The 24270-nt window shown below is 35.6% G+C and overlaps 1 protein-coding gene across 1 annotated transcript in view; it reads right to left on the bottom strand.

Annotated features, from left to right (window-relative positions):
- The window catches only part of LOC141287724 (xenotropic and polytropic retrovirus receptor 1 homolog), a 34990-nt gene extending 15084 nt beyond the window's left edge, over nt 1-19906 (bottom strand). The window contains exons 1-10 of the mRNA XM_073819860.1: nt 19889-19906; nt 16624-16753; nt 11607-11827; nt 10966-11115; nt 10685-10768; nt 8772-8853; nt 8440-8627; nt 8034-8213; nt 4211-4379; nt 2228-2422 (exon numbers count right to left, since the gene is read on the bottom strand). Coding sequence (XP_073675961.1) covers nt 2228-2422; nt 4211-4379; nt 8034-8213; nt 8440-8627; nt 8772-8853; nt 10685-10768; nt 10966-11115; nt 11607-11827; nt 16624-16753; nt 19889-19906 — 1417 coding nt within the window. The remainder of the gene's footprint in view (nt 1-2227; nt 2423-4210; nt 4380-8033; nt 8214-8439; nt 8628-8771; nt 8854-10684; nt 10769-10965; nt 11116-11606; nt 11828-16623; nt 16754-19888) is intronic.
- Nucleotides 19907-24270: the final 4364 nt, after the last annotated feature.

The raw sequence follows: 24270 nt of genomic DNA, 5'->3' as shown, positions 1-24270 counted from the left end.
AGATAAACATGCTCGCATTATAAATTAGCAATTAGCCAACCGGCTAGTTTCCACAGTCATTTTCTTAAATGCAATATTGTTACCTGAAAGTGAGGTTATATGTCCTGTCGATCAATCCACGTTTTCTGGAGCTCTTTTTCCTGTGGAAAAATGTGAAATGACCTATTATTTTACGGCTATACGATCTACATCCCGGTACGCAACAATGCGCCACAGTGGCCGCTGCTGGACTGCTATCCCTCACAGCCTCTTCTTCTTCTTCTTCTTCTTCTTTGAATGTTTTATGGCAGTTGGCAAACCAGATAGATGGTGCATTTACTGCCACCAACTGGACAGGAGTGTGGAGCGTTGATTGGGAGTTAGCGAGAAAAATAATAATAGTAATAATAGTAATAATAATAAAGATAAATAAATAAATCATAATAAAAAAAAAAAAAAAAAAAAAAAAAAAAAAAAAAATTCGGTATAAATCTATATTCTGTGGATCAATCCAGTTTCTCTGAGGAAAGAAATTAGTACTTTGCAGATCCTAGAATCTTTCTGTGTGCTTTTTAATATGTTCGATACTGTCATTTCCTTAATTCCTGCGTTACTAAGTGATTCTGAAAAGTCCTTTCTTTCCCTGTTGTACTTCATACACTGAATCAGTACATGTTCAATAGTTTCTGGTGTACCACATTGCGCACAGTTACCGGATTCGCTTTTACCTATGGCGTACAATGAGTGTTTAAGGGCTGAGTGCCCTATTCGAAGTCTGGTAATGATAGAGTCCTCCTTTCTACTTCCATAAGTATTTCTCTCAAACCCCACTTTATTTTGAATATTATATAAATGTCTCCCCTTTTTCTCATTATCCCAGTTCTTTTGCCATATTCTATGTAAAGCTGATTTAATTATTCCTTTTATTTCCATTTTACTTAGAGGAATACTGATATCTATCGCAGCACGCTTTAGAAACTCCTTGGCTACATGGTCCACTTCCTCATTGCCTTCTACCCCCACATGTGCTGGAACCCATAAGAAGGAAATGTTCACTCCAATTCTGTATAATCTGTAGAGATGTTGTAAGATTTCACAAATAAGATCTTGCCTAGATGCTGATTTTCCACTAATTAAACTCATCAGAGCTGAATATGAATCCGAGCAAACTACCACACGTGTTGAATGGACTTCTTCTACCCACTGTAGAGCCGTTAAAATCCCAATCACCTCAGCTGTGTATACAGAGGCATGATCTGTAATTCTTTTCCCGATACTGTGCTTGATATGGGGAATAAAAACAGCTGCTGCTACACGCCCTGATTCTGGATTCTTTGATCCATCAGTAAATATTTTAATCATATTGTAATATTTCTGAAGTAGATGTTGATTTACTACCATATTTTTTGATACCCAGACTTCCTTTGATCTCAATTTGACTTGTAATGATAGGTCTACATCCCCTCACAGCCTCGTTTTCGATTCAAAATGGCAGCGGGCTGAATAAGGCGTATTGAGAGTGTCTAGACCCACCTGGCTGCAAAATAATTTTTGCTGCCGCTAGGGTGCGTCTAGATTTCTAGGCTAGGTCACTCAGACTGTGATGCCAAAACGGGGTAAAAAACTAACTTTTTTACAGATTTTTTGTGAAAACAGTACGCACAGTAGAGATCTGAAATTTTGTATATGATCTATTGGGCATATTACCCATCATATGGATTTTTTTCAGACAAATCTGAGGAGGTCAAGTGGGGAACTTTTCCAAAATTTGATGATTCCAGCTGGAATGACCCTAAAAAGAGACATTAACCGGCATCTGGTCATTATTCTCTGCATTATTATCGCTGTTTTTAACTTACTGTTTGAATGCTTTCACGATCCTTGGACTTTCCAGTAGTTTACCCGTTTAAAATTATGTGATCGCAAAAACGATTAACACGTTCATTTTTTGACAGCCCTAATATTAATGTTTATATTTTAGAAAATGACCAATCGTTTCATTAGGCGACACCCTTATTTCTTGGCTGGGATCGTGTAGAGCCCTTTGAGGCTGCTTTAAAACTGCAGTTTGGATTTTCAACACTTTGATCCTTATTAAAGTCCACTATATGGAGAAAAATCCTGAAATATTTTCCTTAAAAAAAACTTAATTTCTTTTCGAGTGAAGAAAGAAAGACATCTTGGATGACATGTGGGTTTTTATTCTGGAAGTAAACTAATCCTTTAACTGCACTTTGTTTGTTTTTACCTTTATGAGTTCTGTAGAGGGCGGCAAATGTGACCACAAAGAAGGTGGTGGAGTATTTCCCAGCATTCACCAGGTGAGGGAAGGCCCTCCGTGTGTCACGGTAACGTCGCAGACACTGAACAAACCGTAGCCAGGCAGGCAGACAGTGGATGATGGCCCGAACTCCATAAGAGTAGGTGTTACACCGTTCATCACCTTATGAAGGAGGAGAAAATTATAAATGCACATTGATATTTCCAGGCTTATACTACAATATTGTAGCAGAGTAACATTAAAACATATCCCAACCATTACTTTTTATATGCATTTCTTCAAACTAAATGATGATTATATAATAGTTTGGGGCTCAGCAATTAGAATCTCTTGAAAACTGATGCATTTAGTTTTGATAAACTGAAATATATTTTATATTTGTACAAAATATGCAAATACACAAATTATGACCATCTTGTAAATGTCACTTTTTAATAAATAAATCAGTAATGAGGTAAATAAAACAAACAAATTAGTAATGAGTAATATGCTATAACTTTCCAGCAAATGTGTGAACTGTCAGAGATATATTATCTATAATGATACTAATTACGAATACTAATACAACTACTAATAATACACTAATACAAAATATTTTGTTATTAACATTATTATTAATATATACACTACCAGTCAAAAGTTTTTGGACAGTAAGATTTTTTTATGTTTTTTTTTAAAGAAGTCTATTCTGCTCACCAAGCCTGCATTTATTTGTTCCAAAGTACAGCAGAAACTGTAAAATGTTGAAAGATTTTTACCATTTAAAATAACTGTTTTCTATTTGAATGTATTTTTAGCATCGTTACTCTAGTCTTCAGTGTTGTATGATCCTTCAGACATCATTCTAATATGCTGTTTTGCTGTTCAAGAAACTGTTTTCATTATTATTATTATCAATATTTAGTAAAAAATGTCAGGATTCTTTGATGAATAAAAAGATCCTAAGAGCAGCATTTATCTGAAATAAAAATCTTATAAACTACACCATTCAAAAGCTTTGGGTCAGCAGGCTATAATTTTTTGGGGGAAAGAAATTATGGAAATTAATACTTTTATTTAGAAAGGATTCTTCAAATTGATCAAAAGCAATGATAAAGACATTTACAATATTACAATATTCTATTTCAGATAAATGCTGTTCTTCTGAACTTTCTATTCATCAAAAAAACCTGAAAAATTTCTACTCAGCTGTTTTCAACATAATAATAAATGTTATTTTGAGCAGCAATTCAGCATATTAGAATGATTTCTGAAGGATCATGTGATACTGAACACTGAAGTAAATGATGCTAAAAATTCAGCTTTGAAATCACAGGAGTAAATTATATTTTAAAATATGTTCAAATAGAAAACAGTCATTTTAAATAGTAAAAATATTTCCAAATTTTACTGTTTTTGCTGTGCTTTGGATCAAATAAATGCAAGCTTGATGAGCAGAAGAGACTTCTTTAAAAAAACATTAAAAATCTTACAGTTCAAAAACTTTTGACTGGTAGTATACATATAAAGTATAAAACTTTATTAAAAAAATAATTAAGAATATAAAAAAAAAAAAAAGAATAGGACTAACTGAACTGTTCCTCATATCAGGCCAGCGGGAAAAAACATAGTGTTGAGCTCTGTTGCTCACTTTCTCACTTTCCCTCTTCTTCTTTCTCAGTATTTTCCTATATTCCTGAGCTGGTGTGACATATTTCTGCACCATTAGACAGTGGCTGATGTTCTGAATTTCCTGGTCCATTTCACATGATAAACTCCACTGAACCTGAAGAACTCCTGTCTGTGTTGACACTGCCTGTGCAATCTTAATTCATGTGCAAGAGCGACTAATCATAACCGGCCATTCATCTACAATTACATCTAATGTTGAAATTGGGACGGTTCAACATGAATGGCTCAGTCAGTCAAAACGTGAATCACTACATTTCAGGATAGCTCTGAATCAATTACCATATGTGGAGGGCAGTAAGCCACTGCGATCTCCCCACTGCAGCTCCATGCTGTAGTAACAGACCAGATACTCCAGATCCGACAGCACAATGACCAGGGAATTGAGTTGATCAGCCAGCCAGAAGTCTGCAAACTCCACTCGGTGGAACGGGGCGGTGAACACACGGAACTACAAACACAGAATATATGAAGTTTAAATATTTATACTGTATACAGTGCTTAAGGTAATCACTGTGGACAATAATAAACAGAGGAAGTTGTCACAAGTGCTTTTTTCTCTCAAAATGAGGTGGTTTATGTATAATAGCTCATCCCTGAGGCAGAATGAACTCTGAGACACAGAGTGAAAATCTTTATGAGAGCAAATCGATGGTTTTTTATTAGCTGATCATCTGCAATTTCATCAGCTTATTGACCTTACTAATAAACCAGCTTTAACTGTGTATGCAATAATAGGTTAGATGTGTTGCATTATTAATCTTGCTAACTGTGAATCATGTTTGTCACAGTTGCTTGGGATTGATAGATGCACATGAAAAAAGTAAATCATGAATTATTAAATGAAGTTTTCAGGGTACCTGCAGCTTTGCCTACAAATGAAGAAAATCGTATTAATAATATCAATTAAGTATAGTAAACGGGTTTACAAATAAAAAATGAAAATAAAACCGTAACTACAGGATTTCAAGACTCATCTTAAAACACATCTCTTCCTCTCTTATTTCTCTGATGACTGACTGCATTTTCTGTTCATGCCTGGTTTCAACGTTTCATGTAACCATACTTGTATGTGAACAAAACATGTCTTGTTTTCTGCTTTCTCCCTTTTGTTTCCCTCCCTCTCTGCAATGTGTATATGTTTCTGATATTGTACAGTGACCTTGAGTTTGTAGAATGACGCTATATAAAATAGACTTATTATTATTATTATTAATAATTGTACAAATAATATTGTTAAAATAACAATTACAAAATGAGAGCCGCAAATAAAAAAGTTACACAATGCATTACATCTATTTGAAAATTGTCTTGTGTACAATAAAATAAATAATAGTTAAATAAATGATGTGAAGAAAATTAAACATTATAATGAAAAAAAAAATTATTTAATAATAATTATTTGGATAAAATAAATCCTGAATTATTAAATTAAGTATTTCTTATTTGTTTTTTTTATGGTTAATAAATATATATATATTTAAGTAAATAAATATTATATATATATATATATATATTACATATTATATAATATATATATTATATATTTTTATTTACTTAAATTATATATATGTATATATAGTATAATTATATATAACATATATATTTTATAAATTGTTATACATTTTATATTTATATATAAAATAATTATTTTATATATTATTATACATATTTTCATACATATATTTATGTGTGTGTGTGTGTGTGTGTGTGTGTGTGTATATATATATATTTTTTTTTTTTGGTTGTTTATTAAAATGTACATTTTCTGTTTAACTGTGTAACTTTTTTATTTGCAGCTCCTATTTTGTACTTTAATTGTAATTTTTTGTTGTTTATTTGTAAACCCATTTACTATACTTTTTAATATTTCATCCTTTTAGTATTTAAATAATTAATATTAATAATAAAATTTTCTTCACTTGTAGTCAAAGCTGCGGGTACAATACTTCATTTAATAATTCATTTTTATCCAAATAACTTTATATTTATTGTAAATATATTATTTATTTAGCTATTATAAATGTATTGCTTCATTTTCTTCACATCATTTATTTAACTATTATTTATTGTCTAATTTTGTAATTGTTATAATACACAGGACTATTGTACAATATATTATTTATTTTATTATGTTATTTTATTATATATATATATATATATATATATATATATATATATATATATATATATATATATATATATATATATATACACACACACACACACACACACACACACACACACACACACACACACACACACGTAGGCTACATGCTAACTTAGGTTACCTTTGTTGCCCTTGAGTCACATTGTTTTTTTCTTTTTTCCACATATTTTTCTGTAGCTCAAATCACACTACCCTATGAAATGAAATGCTACCTCTCTCAGCCTTCAGGCCACTGCTGACATTTCCCAGCGACACAGTTTTGCACTACACCGATCTATGCCATCCTACTCTCGAGGCTCAAATGCCAGTGAAAATCGATTTCTCCCTACACAGAGCCTGATCAGTTATTTTTACCTGACGAAACAGGTGAAGGCAGTCCACAAAAACGCTTTTAAACATACAGGTCTGAATGTGAGGTACATTTCAAGGTTACAGCTGCATGTGCAATGCACAGCTTGAGTGTGACAGCGTGTGTTTGAGCTCTGGGAAGAAAGCCACCCACAGTTTGGCCATCAGTACGTGTCGGTTTTAATCTACAGGAAGTGTGTGTGTGTCTGCGTGCGCTGCGCTCCAAGGAATAAGGCTCCAGTCTGGGTCAATTAGATGTGGGGAGGGCAGTGAGACAGAGGCAGGCGGCCACTGATGGCTCCATCCCAATAATGATTGCACAGGCACAGTCTTCACATCCGCAGAGATAGAGCTGCAATCTATTTTCCCTCACCTCACTGCCCCGTGCCTCACACTGAGACACACGCATAATCGCACACACAGACCTCATTCAAACACTCTGTACACACAATTTTAGTGTCAGTAATTTTTTTTTGAAAGAAATTAATACTTTTATTCAGCAAGGATTATTAAACTGATATTAAAAGTGACAGTAAAGACATTTATGATGTCACAAAACATCTATATTTTAATAAATGCTGCCATTTAGAACTTTCTATTCATCAAAGAATCCTGAAACATATTATGGTTTCTGCAAAAAATATTAAGAATTAACACTGATAAAAAAATATGTTTGTTGAGCGTCAAATCAGCATATTAGAATGATTTCTGAAGGACATTGAAGACTAGAATAATGACTGCTTTTGATCACAGAAATAAATTACATTTTAAAATATATTCAAATAGAAAGCAGTCATTTTAAATAGTAAAATATTTCACAATATTACTGCTTTTGCTAAATTTTGGATCAAATAAAAGCAGGCTTGGAGAGCATAAGAGTATTCTTTAAAAAACATAAAAAAATTTGCAGTTCAAAACTTTTGACCGGTAGTTTATATTAAAGTACAGAACAGTTTTAAATTCTAATATTTCACAACATTTTTACTGTATTTTTGATTGGATAAATGCAGCCTTGGTGAGCATAAGACACTTCTTTCACATTAAACATCTCAGATTTCAGACTTTTGAACAGTAGTGTACACAGTATCTTTACATAGGCCAGTGGGAAAAACAATTGGTACTACTATAAAATTAATACAAACGAACAGGGAAAATAAAATGGATGAAGCTGTTTGTGCATTGAAATGAGGCATTTGGCTCTTAACTAATTTGATTGAATTTGTTATAACTGTGTCTGAACAGGTGGCTTTGCTATTAGCAGTGTGATTGTGGTGAAAACATTAACATTTTATTGTCTTAAACAAGACAGAACATAATGCTTTCAAATGCTGTTTATAACCAATTTTGCTTGTAATTTGACACATTTGGAAGTGAAACTAGATGTTTAAAGAGAAAAAAATAGGACTTTTAAAATCCATCTGGAACTGATTGGATCATAAAAAATGGGTGTTGCATATCTGCATGGAGCCAAATAACAGCATGAAATAGTCTGAGCCGCCCACATTTTTTCACTATTTTTTACTATCATTCATTTTTGTGGTTATTAGAAGCTGTATGTTTGTCAAATGTAATGGTTTTGTCTCTCACCAGAAGTTTGATGAGCCAGAAACGAGATTTGTAGTAGGCAGTTTTGAAGGGGCAGATGAGAAAGAGCACCATGAAGCCGTAGAGGATGAGGGGGTTCGCCTGCATAGGGAGCCAAGTGAAGTCCGCAAACAGACAGGATAGGATGCTGAGACACCACAACACTCCCAAAAACCCGGCAATCTATAGAAATAGAAAAGGAAAAAACACCAAATTGAACATCCAGATGCATTATCTGATTCTGATTCTGAATCTGATTCAGATTCAGATGCATTAGAATGATTTCTGAAGGAACATGTGACACTTTGTAAGCACTTCTTTCAAAAACATAAAAAATCTAACAAACGCAACTTTTGAAAGGCAGTGTAAAGGCTTCCTGTAAAGTTTCCTTCTACATGACGTGTCTTACCTCAAACAGATGTTGATGTGAAAGATTGTTTCGAGGGTTCAGCTCAAAGATCAGCACATGATTGACACCCGCCTGCCTCCAGCCATAAGTGTTAATCCCCAAGAGGAAAAGAAACTCAACCAACAGGAAACCGCCACGGTAGATGCGCACCAGTGGCCAGATATTCTGATTACGAATGAAAAAAGCACCTGGAAAGACAGAATAAGCCACACAGTTGGATTAGTTGACACTGTTCTATCATAAATGAGCCATGTATTAGCATAAGTGCTGGATGAAATGTGTGTAACAAGATGTATATGGACTAAGTGTGTAACAAGGTTAAAAAACTGTACCAGTAAGGACGAAGGCGACAGCCAGGACAATGAAGACCCCACAGTACAGTCCCACACGAAAGGTGGTCCAGGCAGGTGCAGGCTGAGGTCAAGAAAAAGCACATACTATATATAAATAACTGCAGTTCTTATTCTGAAGCAAGGAATTCCTCTCAAAGTAGCTTTTTAACCACAAATGCTCATCTTGCACTACCTCAACCTCACGCATTACGTAATCACACATGCGTAATGTAGGCAGAAGTACAGACCCAGTGTTTACAAGAGATCCTGTTGGAGGAGAAAGTTGCATGCGCATTGCAGATCTAGTGCAAGATGATTTGTGGTTAAAAAGTATTTACATATATATTTTTTTTAGAAAACGACCAATCGTTTCACTAGATAAGACCCTTATTCCTTGGCTGGTATCATGTAGAGTCCTTGAAGCAGCATTAAAACTGCAATCTGAACCTTCAACCCATCAATCCCAATTGAAGTCCACTATATGGAAAAAAATCTGGGAATGTTTTCCTCAAAAACCTTTAACATTTCAAGTTCAGTCATTACATTTACTTAGAATAGTTAGCTAGTAGATGGCTTCGACACAAACAATCCTGTTTCCTTCTTTTAAGTTCTACAAACCATATTTGACATTTATGTTATGCAAAGGTCAGGGAGACAAATACATTCTCTCTTTTAAAGGTGAAAGTTCCTGCAATGTATTGTACATGATGTTACAAGCACAGGTGTATCTCTCCGCCCACGCTGCCTTTTGCATTAAATAGTTCCTGAGTACTTACACAACTGTTATTGACCTAGAACTAAAAGTACTGCATGAAAAGATTCTGCAGATATTTTCCACATGCTTTTCATGTTCTGTTGCTATTATGATATTCTTCGACTACCTTTGTTGCTTTCCATGTGGGTTTTGCTTTAGTATTTAGTATATTTACCACTAAAATAATCATAAAAATAATCTACATGCACTTTATTAAGACCCAACAAGTCCTGAAACCCTAAACAGAAGTAACATTTCCATGGATGGCTGATGAATGGATCAAGTTAAATTTTCAGTTTTCACAAGTTATGAAGAATCAACCAGAGATCTATTATGCCCCTTTTTACAATATGTAATATAAGTCTCAGGTGTCCCCAGAATACCCCACAGATCATTTATTATCATATTGAGAATGCCCATTTTGAGTAAAAGCAGCAACACGCTGTTTTTGTGCATGTCTCTTTAAATGCAAATGAGCTGCTGCTCCCCGCCCCTTTTTCCAGAATAGGTCTGTGCCTTTACTGCTCATATCTAAGATACTCAGCTAAAAACATCTGTATGGTTTTGATTATCATGTCTATCATGCTGAAATCATGCGTTTTGAAATCATATTTGTTTAAACTTCTGATTTATAGGTTTTCTGTGAGGCTGTCTTCTCTGAGGCTGGGACTCTAAATAGTGTTCTGTGTTCGTCTGTTTAACTAATGACAGAACAATTAGCATGCTTTGCTCAAACGTTTGCCATGGCGTTAGAACTTGGTACACTGTTGTTGCTTGTGAAAACTAAATGGTGGCAGCATAGGTAGAAACGTGCAAATTAAGGAGCAGTAACTTTATAATAAGATCCCCTTTCAACGTCACAGGGGGAGCGAAATCTGAGCAGCTCTTTTTTACACATTCTTGAGAGAAAGGCCAACCAAAACCAAGTTACTAGGTTGTCCTGTTCCACGTCTGGGTTGGAAGATACATCAAGGACCAGATTATAGCATTTAAACACGGAAAAAGTCAGATTTTCATTTGTCTCCTTTAAGTGTATTTGTCAAGCTATTAAAATGGGCTTTCAGACACCAAACCTAACAGGTGGACAACCAAAACATTACACAATTGCTGCGTGCATGTGTGTGTGTGTCTGCATTTACAGTCAGAGTTTCTTTCTCACCTGTGCTGCTCCAAGAGGGGGCACCCTCAACCTCTTCATTGCCTTTTGACGGTCACCTCCTTCCAGCTCTGTGGTCACCAGAGCCTGAGCACACAAGGGCCAAAGGTCAAACGCCATACTTCAGTTTAGTCATTTCTGCCCGAATTCTGCTTCATTTAATGTACTCTAGAGGTTTAAGCATCATTTATATTTTTCAGCATGGGAGTTTACGGTAACTAATACAATCTGATCATGATACGACTAGGAAGTAAGAATTCCAAACGTGGAGCCAGGAAGTCTACCTCGGTCTCAGAGATGAGCTGTGTGATCTTCTTACAGGTGTAAAATGGAGCCACTTCCACGTGAGCCACACGCCAATCAGCTCCACGTGGTGTATCCAGAATCTTGTCATGTTTCTTCAGAATCTTACGGAATCCAGTGAAGTTCAGATTCTGTATGGGATTAGAGAAAATCAGAATATGAAATAAATATGTGAAATTAAGAATTCTTGTCCTTTTTTGTACACATCTAAAACACGAAAGAGCAATTTCTAGTTCTTTATGTTAAGACATGTCTACTCAGTCCTTAATAATTAGACATTTTAGAAAATAAAACATGCAATGAAATATATATTCCAGCTCTGTGCACTTTGGACATCTGGTGCATCCTGGGATAAATATATCTTTTTAAACTGTATTAAAGCAGTTCACATGTGCACTGCCATTCAATTTGGGTATCAATAGGTATAAAAGTAAAATGAATGAGAATCCTGCTGAAAGAACCAGCATATACTGAGCTTTGGGTGTCATCTTGCCAGCAGAGAACAACAAAAAAATAAAAAAGACAGTGAAAAGGTCAAGAAACCCAAGAGGGATTCAGGACAACATTCACAACAGGAGACAAACAACTACAACAACAACAAAAAACATGACAAATATCAGACCTGGTAGTTCTGCAGGAGGATGAGGCTGAGGTAGAACTCGCTGAAGGCCAGCTGCAGGTCTTTGATGTTGCGATGTTTGTTGCGCTCTTTGTTGGACAAAGGCAGCACCGTTTTGCGGCGACTGCGCAGCCCTGGAACGTTGCTCTCCCGCTGGGCATCCAGAGACGTCTGCAGCTCATTCTGCAAAGTTGCGAATCGGCGCTGTGCCTCAGCCAGTTTCTCTGTAAAATCCAAAAAGAGAAGACAACATTAATCATTAAGTTTTATAGACAATTACCATTTCCTTTGATTTACGACCTTTGAGAGAACATGGACAACAAAAAGCCTTGTTATGCACCAGGATGGAAAAATTACATCTTAAATGCATTAAAAACTATCCGACTATGCCCACTGAGAGACATAAAGCCTGCTTGTGCCAGAATCCACTTTGCATGACAAATAAATCCCTCATTCTACCCATCAACTGGAAAGTAAAGCAGACAGATTTCCTGTTAGAGATGAGCCTCTTCCTGTAAGGGCGATATCTCAGACAGCATTATCCACGCTGGCCTGCATCCCAGCGCAGTTTGGTGAACAGGACCCTGCTCACCCATCTCACTTTCAGAGGAAGGAAATGGGATATTATGTTCAGCAGTCATGTAAATACTGGGAGTCCTGCTGGCATACGGGTTATAACCCTCTGTAAGGGACTGAGGAGACCAAGAGGAAAAAGGGAGTGAGAAGAACTGTCTCTTGAAAAGTCAAAATAGTTATACAAACTGAATTGTGAGATATAAACTCACAATTCTGACTTTTTTTCTCAGCCACTGAATAAAAAAAAAAGAAGCTAATTGCAACTTTTTATCTCATAATTCTGACTTTTTTCCTCGCAATTGCGAGTTTACATCTTGCAATTCTGCTATTTTTTCTCAGAATTAAGAGATAAATTCACAAATGTGAGTTATAAAGTCAGAATTGAGGAATATAAACTTGAAATTGCGAGAAAAAAAGTCAGAATTGAGGGATATAAACTTGAAATTGAGAGAAAAAAAAGTCAGAATTGCGAGACATAAACTCACAATTCTGACTTTTTTCTTAGCCACTGAATAAAAAAAAAGCTAATTGCAATTTTTTATCTAATAATTCTGACTTTTTTCCTTGCAATTACTAGTTTACATCTTGCAATTCTGCTATTTTTTCTCAGAATTAAGAGATAAATTCACAATTGTGAGTTATAAAGTAAGAATTGAGGAAACTTGAAATTGTGAGAAAAAAAGTCAGAATTGCGAGATATAAACTCACAATTCTGACTTTTTACTCTGCCACAGAATAAACGGCTAATTGCGACTTCTTATTTTACAATTCTGACTTTTTTTCCTCGCAATTACGAGTTTACAATTTTTACTTTTTTTCTCAGAATTGTGAAATATAAATTCGCATTTGCAAAGTCATAAAGTCAGAATTAAGATATATAAATTCGAAATTGCAAGAAAAGATATAAACTCACAATTCTGACTTTTTTCTCCGCCACTGAATAAAAAAATAAAAGGGCTAATTGCGGGCTTATTTTACAATTCTGACTCAAAACTGCGCGTTTACATCTCACAATTTTGACTTTTTTTTCAGAATTGAGAGATAAATTCACAATTGTGAGTTATGAAGTCAGAATTAAGGGATATAAACTCGGAATTGCGAGAAAAAAGTCAGTATTGCGAGATATAAACTTAAAAACTTTGCCACTGAATAAAAAATAAAAAGGGCTAATTGCGACTTCTTATTTCACAATTCTGACCTTTTTTCTCGCAATTACAAGTTTACATCTCACAATTTTGACTTTTTTTCTCTGAATTATGAGATATAAATTCGCATTTGCAAATTATACAGCCAGAATTGCGAGATATAAACTTACACTTCTGACTTCTTTTCTCCGCCACTGAAGAAAAAATGTAAAAAAGCTAATTGCGACTTCTTATCTTACAGTGGTCTCCAAACTTACATTTTTAGTTTGCTGTGTTGTTTGTGAAGTAATAAAGTCAGAATTGAGGGGCATAAACTTGAAATTGCAAGAAAAAATCTGAAACAATTCTGACTTTTTTCTCCGCCACTGAATAAAAAATAGAAAGGGCTAATTGTGACTTCTTATTTCACAACTCTGACTTTTTTCTCGCATTTGCGAGTTTACATCTCACAATTGTTACTTTTTTCTCAGAATTGCATGATGCAAACTTTATATCTTGCAATTGGAAGTTTACATCTCACAATTCTGACTTATTGAGTTATAAAGTCAGAATTGATGGATATAAACTCTCAAATGTGAGAAAAAAAGTCAGAACTGTGATATAAACTTGTAATTCTGAAGAAAAATGTCACAATTGCTAGATGTAAACACGCAAATGTGAGAAAAAAAGACAGATTTATGAGATAAAATGTCACAATGACCCTTTTTTATTTTAATTCAGTGGCGGAAATGGGCTTCTATAGGAATACATTCAAAAACATCTAAAAAACATTAAAAAACTGCATACATGGCAAAAAGAGAAAAAAATCTTACAGATTTTAGCCAGTTTGAAAAAGTATCTAGCTGACAAGTTTAAATAGTTGACCAGCAAAACTTGCAAACAAACAACACAGAAAACTAAAAATATAAGTTTGGACAGCATTAATAATGCAAATATATAAAAAGATAAGATGACAGGACATCAGTTTAATAGCATAAGTCCAGAAAAACATTGGCTGTGCACAAAGATTTGACCTTAAAAAACATATCGAATAGACTGCGTAACCTCAATGTAAATATAGAGTCCAGTCAACAATAATAGTCTGACTATGGTCTGTGCTTCTGCAGGCTGAACGTGGCTAAGATGGTGCTAAGAATTTATGTGCTTATCAGATCTCGTCCACTGGGACAAAGACTGCATGTACTCAAGGTTTAGAAGCTATGTTGTTAATTCAAGACCATTTAGGGGGGAGGCAGGGGTCTCAGTCATAACACAGTCTGGGTCAACGAAACAGAATTAGTTATAGTGCACTAACAGCGGCTGCCATCCAGATATAGATTTCAATTCTAAAGGGCATCGTATATGATAATGCCTTGCATTTCACCTCATAAACCTTCATAACAGGCCTGTGTATGCATGGAAAACATTATCTGCAGAGCTAAGTAACTAAATTAGTATTTGTTTGAATATCATTCTTTTTCTTTCCTATTTTATCGAACACAATTTTTGAGGAAACAAAACTTTATTTTGTCTTATTTTGTCCTTGTGGAAAAAAACATCCAAAATAAAAGTATGGGGTCAGAGATTTTTCTAGCTCAGTGGACTTGCCAGCTTTCTTTGGCTGAGCAACTCCATTAGAGTTTATTTTGGTCCACCTATCAAACCTGCAGCACTGAGGGAGTGAATGATTTTCACTGGCAACTGGAGTATAAAAAGACTAAACCCATATTAAAAGCAGAATTGATGCTTTCATGATAAATTATTAATGTACTTCTTCTTTGTTTCAGAATAAATGCTGATCCATCTGTCTCAGCTCATTTTTAGATTCTGGTTTAGAAGGAGAATTAGCTACTTTTATATTCTCATTCACATGCTAACAATGCATCAATATACAAACAAAGCTTTAATCTCAAGCTTTTTTATTCTTGTTTGTCATGCCATGCCCTAACCAGCCACTAGAGGCAGTAGAGCACAGTCATTCCTGCTGCCCTGAACAACACAGCTTATGTTGCAGTGTGCATATATTATTAGTCCAAACATAGTCTATTCCCCTTGACGCATGTCAAAACGACTACAGCCGGCATTACCTATTACATCATGTTCCCAAATAGTGCTGTACACCCAGAGCTCATGTACGGGGAATCCCTTGACGGAATTTAGCTGGCCGCTGCAGTTCAACCACACAGTAAAGACTGTTTCCACTTGTGCTATTTATGAGTTACAGAAAGAACGTAATAATCATTGCCAAACAGTTCGGGTTATTAAAAGATAACTAGTTAATGTTCAACAAAGCTCTCTTGTATTCCTCAAAAAAGTTATTGTAAGACTGATCGAGGATATAGACACTTTCATTTTGTGTTAAGATATAACACAAATTATATACACTCACTTTTGGAGCAAATATGATTTTTTTATTCAATTAAAATAATACTTTTATTGAGCAGAATTGCATTAAATTAATCAAAAATGACATTAGTATTTTTAGGGTTAGAAATTCTAAATCCTAACATACAGTTGAGGTCAAAAGTTTAGATACACCTTGCAGAATCTGCAACATGTTAATTATTTTACCAAAATAAGAGGGTTCATACAAAATGCATGTTAATTTTTATTAAGTACTGACCTGTTAAGATATTTAATTATAAAAAATGACTTTAACATGTAGTCCACAAGAGAATATAATAGTTGAATTTATAAAAATGACCCTGTTCAAAAGTTTACATACACTTGATTCTTAATGCCGTGTTGTTGCCTGAATGATCCACAGCTTTTTGTTGTTGTTGTTGTTGTTGTTGTTGTTCGTGAATCCCATGAGTTAAACTGCCTGCTGTTTATCAGAAAAATCCTTCAGGTCTGCATTTTTGTGTATTTGAACCCTTTTCAACAATGATTGTATGATTTTGAGATCCATCTTTTCACACTGAGACAACTGAGAGACTCACATGCAATTTTTACAGAAGGTTCAAACACGCACTGATGCTCTAGAAGGAAAAACGATGCACTTTCGGAATTAACTTTCTGAATTTGAAGGTCAGATCACTTTATTTTGTCTTCTGGGAATCATGTACGTATCTTCTGTAGCGTCTGAAGGGCAGTACTGAAAATATAATAAATTAAGATATGATACAAAATATATTTAAAGCAAAATAAGAAAAATGTTCATTCTGTTCAAAAGTTTACCCCTTGCTCTTAATGCACAGTTTTACCTTCTGGAGCATCGGTGAGTGTTTGAACCTTCTGTAATAGTTGCAAATGAGTCCCTCAGTTGTGTATATAATTTTTTTTCCAACATTTTTGAAGTCATGTAAGGAAAACAATACCTGAATAGAATGTGTTGATTTTGGAGAGCTCCTTTTCGCACGTCTGAAAGAACTTCTCCTCAAACTTGGCATAGTACCGTTTGACAGTGTCTTCATCTGTGACTGAAAGAGACAAAACAAAGATGTAAATCTATGTTCATTTTCATTTTCAGCAGCTGGCATTGATCCACTTAGACTGGAGATTCATACATCCCAAAACCTACATCAACATTCACAGCCTCTATCTTTTATACTGCCTCTTTAAGGCCAAAGAGAGTTATAAAACCAGTGCTTTCAGCTTTAAACTACAAATTCCAGATTACCAATGTGATACATGCATTTATGTTAAAATGTAATGACTGTAAAAGCCAAGATTTAAACATGTTTTACAGTGCAGCTGTCTGTCGCTTCCACTCTGCTGTCTTTAGTAAAGGAAGAAAGCCTGAGGCTTTTGGCTGTCGAAGTTGTCTCTCTCTATAAATAAGCCAGAGTCAGGTAAAAGCTTTTAGCATCTATTACAAGAAGATATTAATCAGATACAACCACTCGCATCTACTTAAGGTTATACAGATCCATGCATTAAATATCGCCTTTGCATATAAAGTACGAAAGTCAGATTCATTAACAAACACATCTGAGTCTGTGGGTTCTATGGTTACACATCAGTTCAGTGGATTTATTTCACTATAATGAGACTATAACTAAAACTGACATCACTATGGTCCAAAAAAAAACAATGAACACTGAACTTGAAATATCACTGTCTTACAATTTACATTTTGTAAACAAAAACATCATTTGCAAATGGAGCTCAAGGAATTTATTATTATGTGCAATACTTTTTTAAGGCTTCTTTGTGTGAGCATTTTACTTTTGAAGCGTCTACACATGTTGACAACAAAGAGAAAGACATAATGACCCAGGATGCCCTCTGACCCCTGCCATCTCTCTGTGATGTATAGTGAAGAGAGAAAAAGTATTTCCCTACATCCATGGACACCTGTTCCCCTAAATGACACATACAGCCCACATACAACAACTGTATACACAAAATATTAAAGTTCACCGTATCTCCAGTTTTCATGATAAATCAGATGTCTGATTTATTGTTTAGCTCTAAAAGCTAGTTTTTTAACATCTTATTGCACTTTCCTCATCTACTTGTCTTTTCTGCTGATAATACCAAGGTTGTGTGGACTGGGATAAATAATATCACATCCACAGTTCAATCAAATCCATATGGATAACGATCCATTTCTGTGCATTAAATAAGTCATAAATACCATTTCATGTCCCCTTAAACAAAATATGGCAAGAAAATTGAGACAAATAGCACAGCTTGTTACAAGAAAAGCATGTATGCTCATTAGGTCTGTGTTGTCACGGTAACAGAGGAAGCCCTGTGTGATGTCTTAAGTGGTGTCGCCCTGCTGTTTACCACAAGAGCCCTCGTTAGCCTTACAATGGCTTTATGACTCTGCCATGACCCTGACACAAAGGAACATGACTTCAGCAGGAAATTCACTTCAGAGAGAAACGAGAGAGGAGGATGAGACTAGACCGAAAACATGCATGCAAACACAATGAAGGTGCAGTTTGTGTGTATCATTGGAAAAAGAACTCAAACCCATAATGGGGTGGTATATCAAGAACACAAAATGCAAAGAAAGAGAAAACCTGTAGAGTATGTTGTCTACATTTAAAGTGTTAGTTCACCCAGAAATGGAAATTAGCCTATTATTTACTCATCCTCCATGCATCCTAGGTATGTATGACTTCCTTCTTTCAGATTGACCTAATTGGAGTTATATTAAAAATTATCCTGGCATTTCCAAGCTTTAGAATTGCGTAGATGTGTTTATCTTCACCAGTCCAAAACAAGTACAATAAAGTGCATCCTTCCATAATAAAACGTGTATGGCTCCAGGGGGTGAATAAAGGCTTCCTGTAGCGAATCAATGCATTTTTGTAAGAAAAATATCCATATATAAAACGTAATAATCACTTAAATCTAGCTAGCGCTCACTGTTGTACACATAATCAGCTCCGGGTGGATGGTGCAGGACGTTGACGTTGTGCCAATGAGTCTCGCAGAAACCAACATTTGTTTACAGGACCAAAGGAAGCAAAGTTTTCGTACTTTAGTACGCCTTGAATGTGGAAGTTGCATTGCTTTCTATGCAGGGTCAGAAAGCTCTCTGATTTCATCAAAAATATCTTAATTTGTGTTCCGAAGACAAACAAAGATCTTTCAGGTTTGGAACAACATAAAAATGAAACAGAATTTTCATTTTTGGGTAAACTATATCTTTAATATTATACAGTTTTGCTGATGGATGTTAACCCTATAAGGCATACTCTATCATATGTAATACACAGTTTTCTAAGGCCTTTAAATTATGATCAAACTGAAGAAAAAAAAAATAGCTGAAACTTGTTAATTTTCTACTTTACTTTTTGCTCATTTTTATAAAACAAATGTAAGAATAACTTTTACATTATCAGTAATATTTCAAGATAAAACTTTTTGGAATGAAGCTACTTTTTTAGAAAATTTTTAAAATGTAAGTATCAAATGATATATCAGGCATTTGATATGTTTATTTAATCTCTCAATCATTTATGTATTGCACTGCATTGTGTTTTGCCCCCAACAATATTAACCACAGAGCTCTGATCAATAAAATATAAAATTTATGTCCATTTTATGTATGTAGTCTGTAATAAAGGTCTCATTGATTTACATTACAAGCTTCCCATTCTACCATTTAAATATCAGCAACTGCACCAAAATGCTTGCTGAACAAAACAGAGGGTTTTTTCCCTTATTGAGTAAGAGCTCCATATTGTCATATATCATTCAAAAAAATATTACAATTTAAAAACATAAAAATCCTAAAAAAAACATGTCACTAAACAAAATTTATTTTAAGTGAACTAAAGTTCTACATAAATAAATAAATTCATACACCAGTTAAGACATTGTGATAAAATCCAAGAGCTTTCTGACCCTGCATAGACAGCAACACAACTACTATGTTCACAGCCTAGAAAAGTACAGTAGTAAGGACATTGTTAAAAAAATCATGTGACATCAGAGGTTCAACCATAATTTTATGAAGCAAGAATAGGTTTAGCGCACAAAGAAAACAAAAATAATGACTTTATGTAACTATTCTCTTCTCTATCAGTCTCTGCCTCATGTTCATAAAGTGCCACGTTTCTTTGCATACAAAAAGTATTTTCGTAGCTTCATAAAATGAAGGTTGAAACACAAAGGTTGTACCTTTCTGGGTCTGAACATGGTAGTTGCATTGGGGTCTACTGAGCTCTGAGCTCTTGGATTTCATTAAAAATGAACGAAGGTCTTACAAAGTAAGTAATTAATGCCCAGAATGAGTAATTAATGACAGAATTTTCATTTTTGGGTGAACTATCCTTTTAAATCCCAGAAATCTGGTCTCAGGCATAAAACTCTGTGACTTTCAGTGCTTTAATTTAGAAAGTGAAGTACAGAACCCTGACATCAGCACAGTTTTCCTGACTAAGGAGCTTGCTATCTGTTAAATCCTGCACATAAATCCTGCACACCTATCCTATAAGGCTGAAACTAACATTCTTTTCCTTATCTGTTTTTTTTTTTCCTCTCTCTTTCTCTATCGCACTCTCTCTTGACATCCTCACATGAATAGAACATTTTCCCTCTGGGTGCCTAGATTTACCAGACCTGACTGTGCTTATGGATCAAGGGATCAAACTGTGTATTGTTTTACCCAAAAAGCCCTGCAGGAAGAGGATTCATCTGTCTAGTCTTTCGGAATAAAAGCTAAAAGCTAAATTTTTTTCCTTGCCAATTCTTTCCCAATAGGATTACAATGCAAAACTGGCAATTTCAATTGAGCATGTATATGATTTTACAGCACAGAGAGAGAGAGCATTGCTTGTATTGTCCAGAGTAAGCGATATCATCTCTCATTAGAGTGTTACTGGTGGCAAATAGCTATTCCTCGACCGGCAGCTGTATGACCTCTCATTTTACAATCCATTTAACCGCCTCAATGCTGTTTATCGCCCTCGTCTTGCTGTTTGCATTGTCACTGCGCTGCCAAACATGGGTGTGAGTCCCTTATCTCCCCTCTACACAGAGATCTCAATCATCGCAGTTGAATTAAACTGTACGCCTGGCGGCAATAAAGAGGCGCGGGAAATGCTCTGTTGTTGGAGGTTTTTACGAGGACCCATCAACCTGAGTAAATTAGAGAGGGTGATTATTCGCTCTCGCTGGCACGCTCTATTAAAAGGCTGAAGTGTGTGGGTGGGATTGCAGGAGGACAGCCGAGCGGCAGAACCCGTTAAGCAGGAATGATGCATGCTGGGAAAGAGACACAAAGTGAAAACATGAAACGCAGCACATAAAAGCCTCTTACAACCATCCGTTCGCTCCCCTGCCCCCTTGCTAAGTTCAACCAGATCCTCTGAGATGAAGGAAAACCCTCCAAGCCGCCCCAGTCTCTCTACCGGCGCTCTCGTCCCTCAAGCCACAATTAGCCCAGCCAATCAGGAAGCTTCTAGAGTTGGGAGATGATTAGCAATGCACATTAACCAGTCCAGAGCGGTGTCCGTGTAAATAACATGTACTGTATAAAAGCAAAGTAAGCAAGAGGGAGAAGCTCTCAAAGGTCTTAGTCTAGACTCATTCATCAGAGAGCTGTTCAGCACATTGAGAGTGTAAATCTTGGTTTCTGTAGGAATGGGGGAGGGGGGTAAGGGATTCCCGGCAACATCCAGACCGGGCGAATACATTAGGAAGAGGGGTGGATGACACAGATGGGATGTGAAATAAATGGTGGGGTATGAAATCTGAGCAGGTCAGAGACATGACGCTGCCACTGAGTTGGTTCACAAAAATGACTCAATGAAATATTCAGCTGAACATGTCATTCTGACATGATACTTTTTGCAAGTGGCTGCTAGTTCCTGTTCACTTCTAGATTTAGCCAAAGTAAGAGATTTGAGTGGTTGTTTACTTATTATACACTAGGGCTGCTCTTGACTAAAGATTTTTCTGGTCGACTAGTAGTCGTTCATTTCAAGGAATTAGTCAAATAATTGCACATTTATTAATGAGATTTTAATTATCTACATAGCCTAATAAAGCACTCAAGTGCATGCATAAAGCTTGCCACAGCACACGGCAGAAGTAATTATTATGAACGTGTCAGGGAAAAACAGTAAGGAGGCTGCATTAGCATTTTAATAATTTATTGATAAACTAGTGTTTCTTTGTTTTCGGCTTTAGAGATGAAGCCGGCGACACCGACTCATTATCTCCACAGTAGTGGATGCGTCTGTATGCATGTTTACAGATGACATAATCTGAGAATATGTTTTTTCCATTTGAATTGGTTCAAAGTAGGCATGTCTGTAAGGCAAGTATACACAGAGTTTTTTTTTTTTGACGCACTCAAGTTCACATAGACCGAGATGGTAGAAAGCGCATCCTGTTTGCTTTCATTGTTTTACAAAAGTGCAATGTTTTGTTACTTTGAGTACACACAAATAAACATAGTGTCTTTACAGATTCAAAAGATGTATTACTCTTATTCATACAACCAAAAATTACGGAGTATTTTAAGAGCAAGTGATCGCAGCGGCGCCTCCATCTGTCATGAAGTAACAGCACTACTATTTAGCTTCCACACTCTACATGAACACTTGAATAGCGATCATTTTTCTAGGTTAACATTAGATTGAGCGGCAATGTAAAGTTGCTACTACTAATGTATTTCTGTCATGATCGGGGCTGTGGGTCTCCCCTCAGCCTCCTGAGGTCGCTGTTCCTACACTGCACTTCCTGATTGCATTCACCTGTCTTTGTCATTAGCACTGATTTACTCACATCTGTTCACTATTATCTGGTCTTTAAAAACTCTCACCTTTCACTCCTGCTTCATGGCTGCATTGTCTTCTGTCTTCGTGTGTGTTCTCTGGTTTATTTCTGTGTCTCTGAATCCCTGGCTTTTGATCTTGGCAAGAATTAAACGACAGGGATTCAGAGACACAGAAATAAACCAGAGAACACACACGAAGACAGAAGACAATGCAGCCATGAAGCAGGAGTGAAAGGTGAGAGTTTTTAAAGATCAGATAATAGTGAACAGATGTGAGTAAATCAGTGCTAATGACAAAGACAGGTGAATGCAATCAGGAAGTGCAGTGTAGGAACAGCGACCTCAGGAGGCTGAGGGGAGACCTACAGCCCCGATCATGACAATTTCAGATGATAAGCCATATTTGAGGTTGATGAATGATAGGTGAGCATTTGGAGGTCCTGTCCGATATAGATTATCGGCCAGCCGTTAAAGGATTAGTTTACTTCCAGAACAAAAATTTACAGATAATATAGTCACCCCCTTGTCATCCAAGATGTTCATGTCTTTCTTTCTTCGGTCGTAAAGAAATTGTGTTTTTTGAGGAAAACATTTCAGGATTTCTCTCCATATAATGGATATATATGGTGCCCCCAAGTTTAAACTTCCAAAATGCAGTTAAAATGCAGCTTCAAACAGCTCTAAACGATACCATCCAAGGAAGATGGGTCTTATCTAGCGAAACAATTGGTTATTTTCTAAACAAATTGACAATCTATATACTTTTTTACCTCAAATGCTTGTCTTGTCTCATCTCTGCGATGAGCATGTGTGATCCGGGTCAATACAGTTAGGGTTTGTCAAAAAACTCCCATCTCATTTTCTTCCCCAACTTCAAAATCGTCCCACATTGCTGCAGAAGTACTGATCCAGTGTTTACAAAGTGAACATACAAAGAAGATCAAACGCCCTTTACCAAAAAAAAGGTAAAACAGTGTTGTAGAATGATTCTGAAGTTAAAGACGAAAAAGAGATGGGAGTTTTTTGACATACCCTAACTGTATTGACCCGGATTACACAGACTATGTATGCGCATTATTTTACATCAGTCAGTATTGATAATTATCACAATAAATGTCAAATCTTTATTTCTTTTAAGTTTAAAGGCAGATTTCTGCTCCTAGTGTTCGTACATTCACATAATAGTAGTACATAGTAGTCTCTAAAGTATAATTAAACTAAAAAAATTAAAAAACAACTATAGACAAAAAGACAATAGATGTGTCTTAAAGGATTAGTTCACTTCTGGAATAAAAATTTCCTGATCATTTAGTCACCCCTATGTCATCCAAGATTTTCATGCCTTTCTTTCCTCAGTCAAAAAGACATTAGGGTTTTTGAGGAAGACATTCCAGGATTTTTCTCCATAAAGTGGACTTAAATGAGCCAAAGGGTTGAATGTCCAAATTGCAGTTTCAATGCAGCTTCAAAGGGCTCTACATGATCCCCGTCGAGGAATAAGGGTCTTATCTAGCGAAACAATCGTCATTTTCTTTTAAAAAAAATGTATATACTTTTTAACTACAAATTGTCTTGCATTAGCTCTGCAATTTGCTTCCGCAATTTCACATACATTATATAATCACGTTGGAAAGGGTTGTTACTTGTTACTTCTGTGTTCTCCAGTTCAAAAAGGTAGGGGTTTTTTTAACACTGGGTTGGTACTTCCGCCTACGTCATGTGTGAACTATCTAAAATGATTATGTAATGCGTGAAGTTAAGCTAGTGCAAGATGAGC

Source organism: Garra rufa, chromosome 15 (assembly GCF_049309525.1).
Source record: "Garra rufa chromosome 15, GarRuf1.0, whole genome shotgun sequence".
NCBI classification, from domain to species: Eukaryota; Metazoa; Chordata; class Actinopteri; order Cypriniformes; family Cyprinidae; genus Garra; species Garra rufa.
Note: the sequence above shows the minus strand (reverse complement) of the source record. Positions and strands in the feature narration are given on the sequence as shown.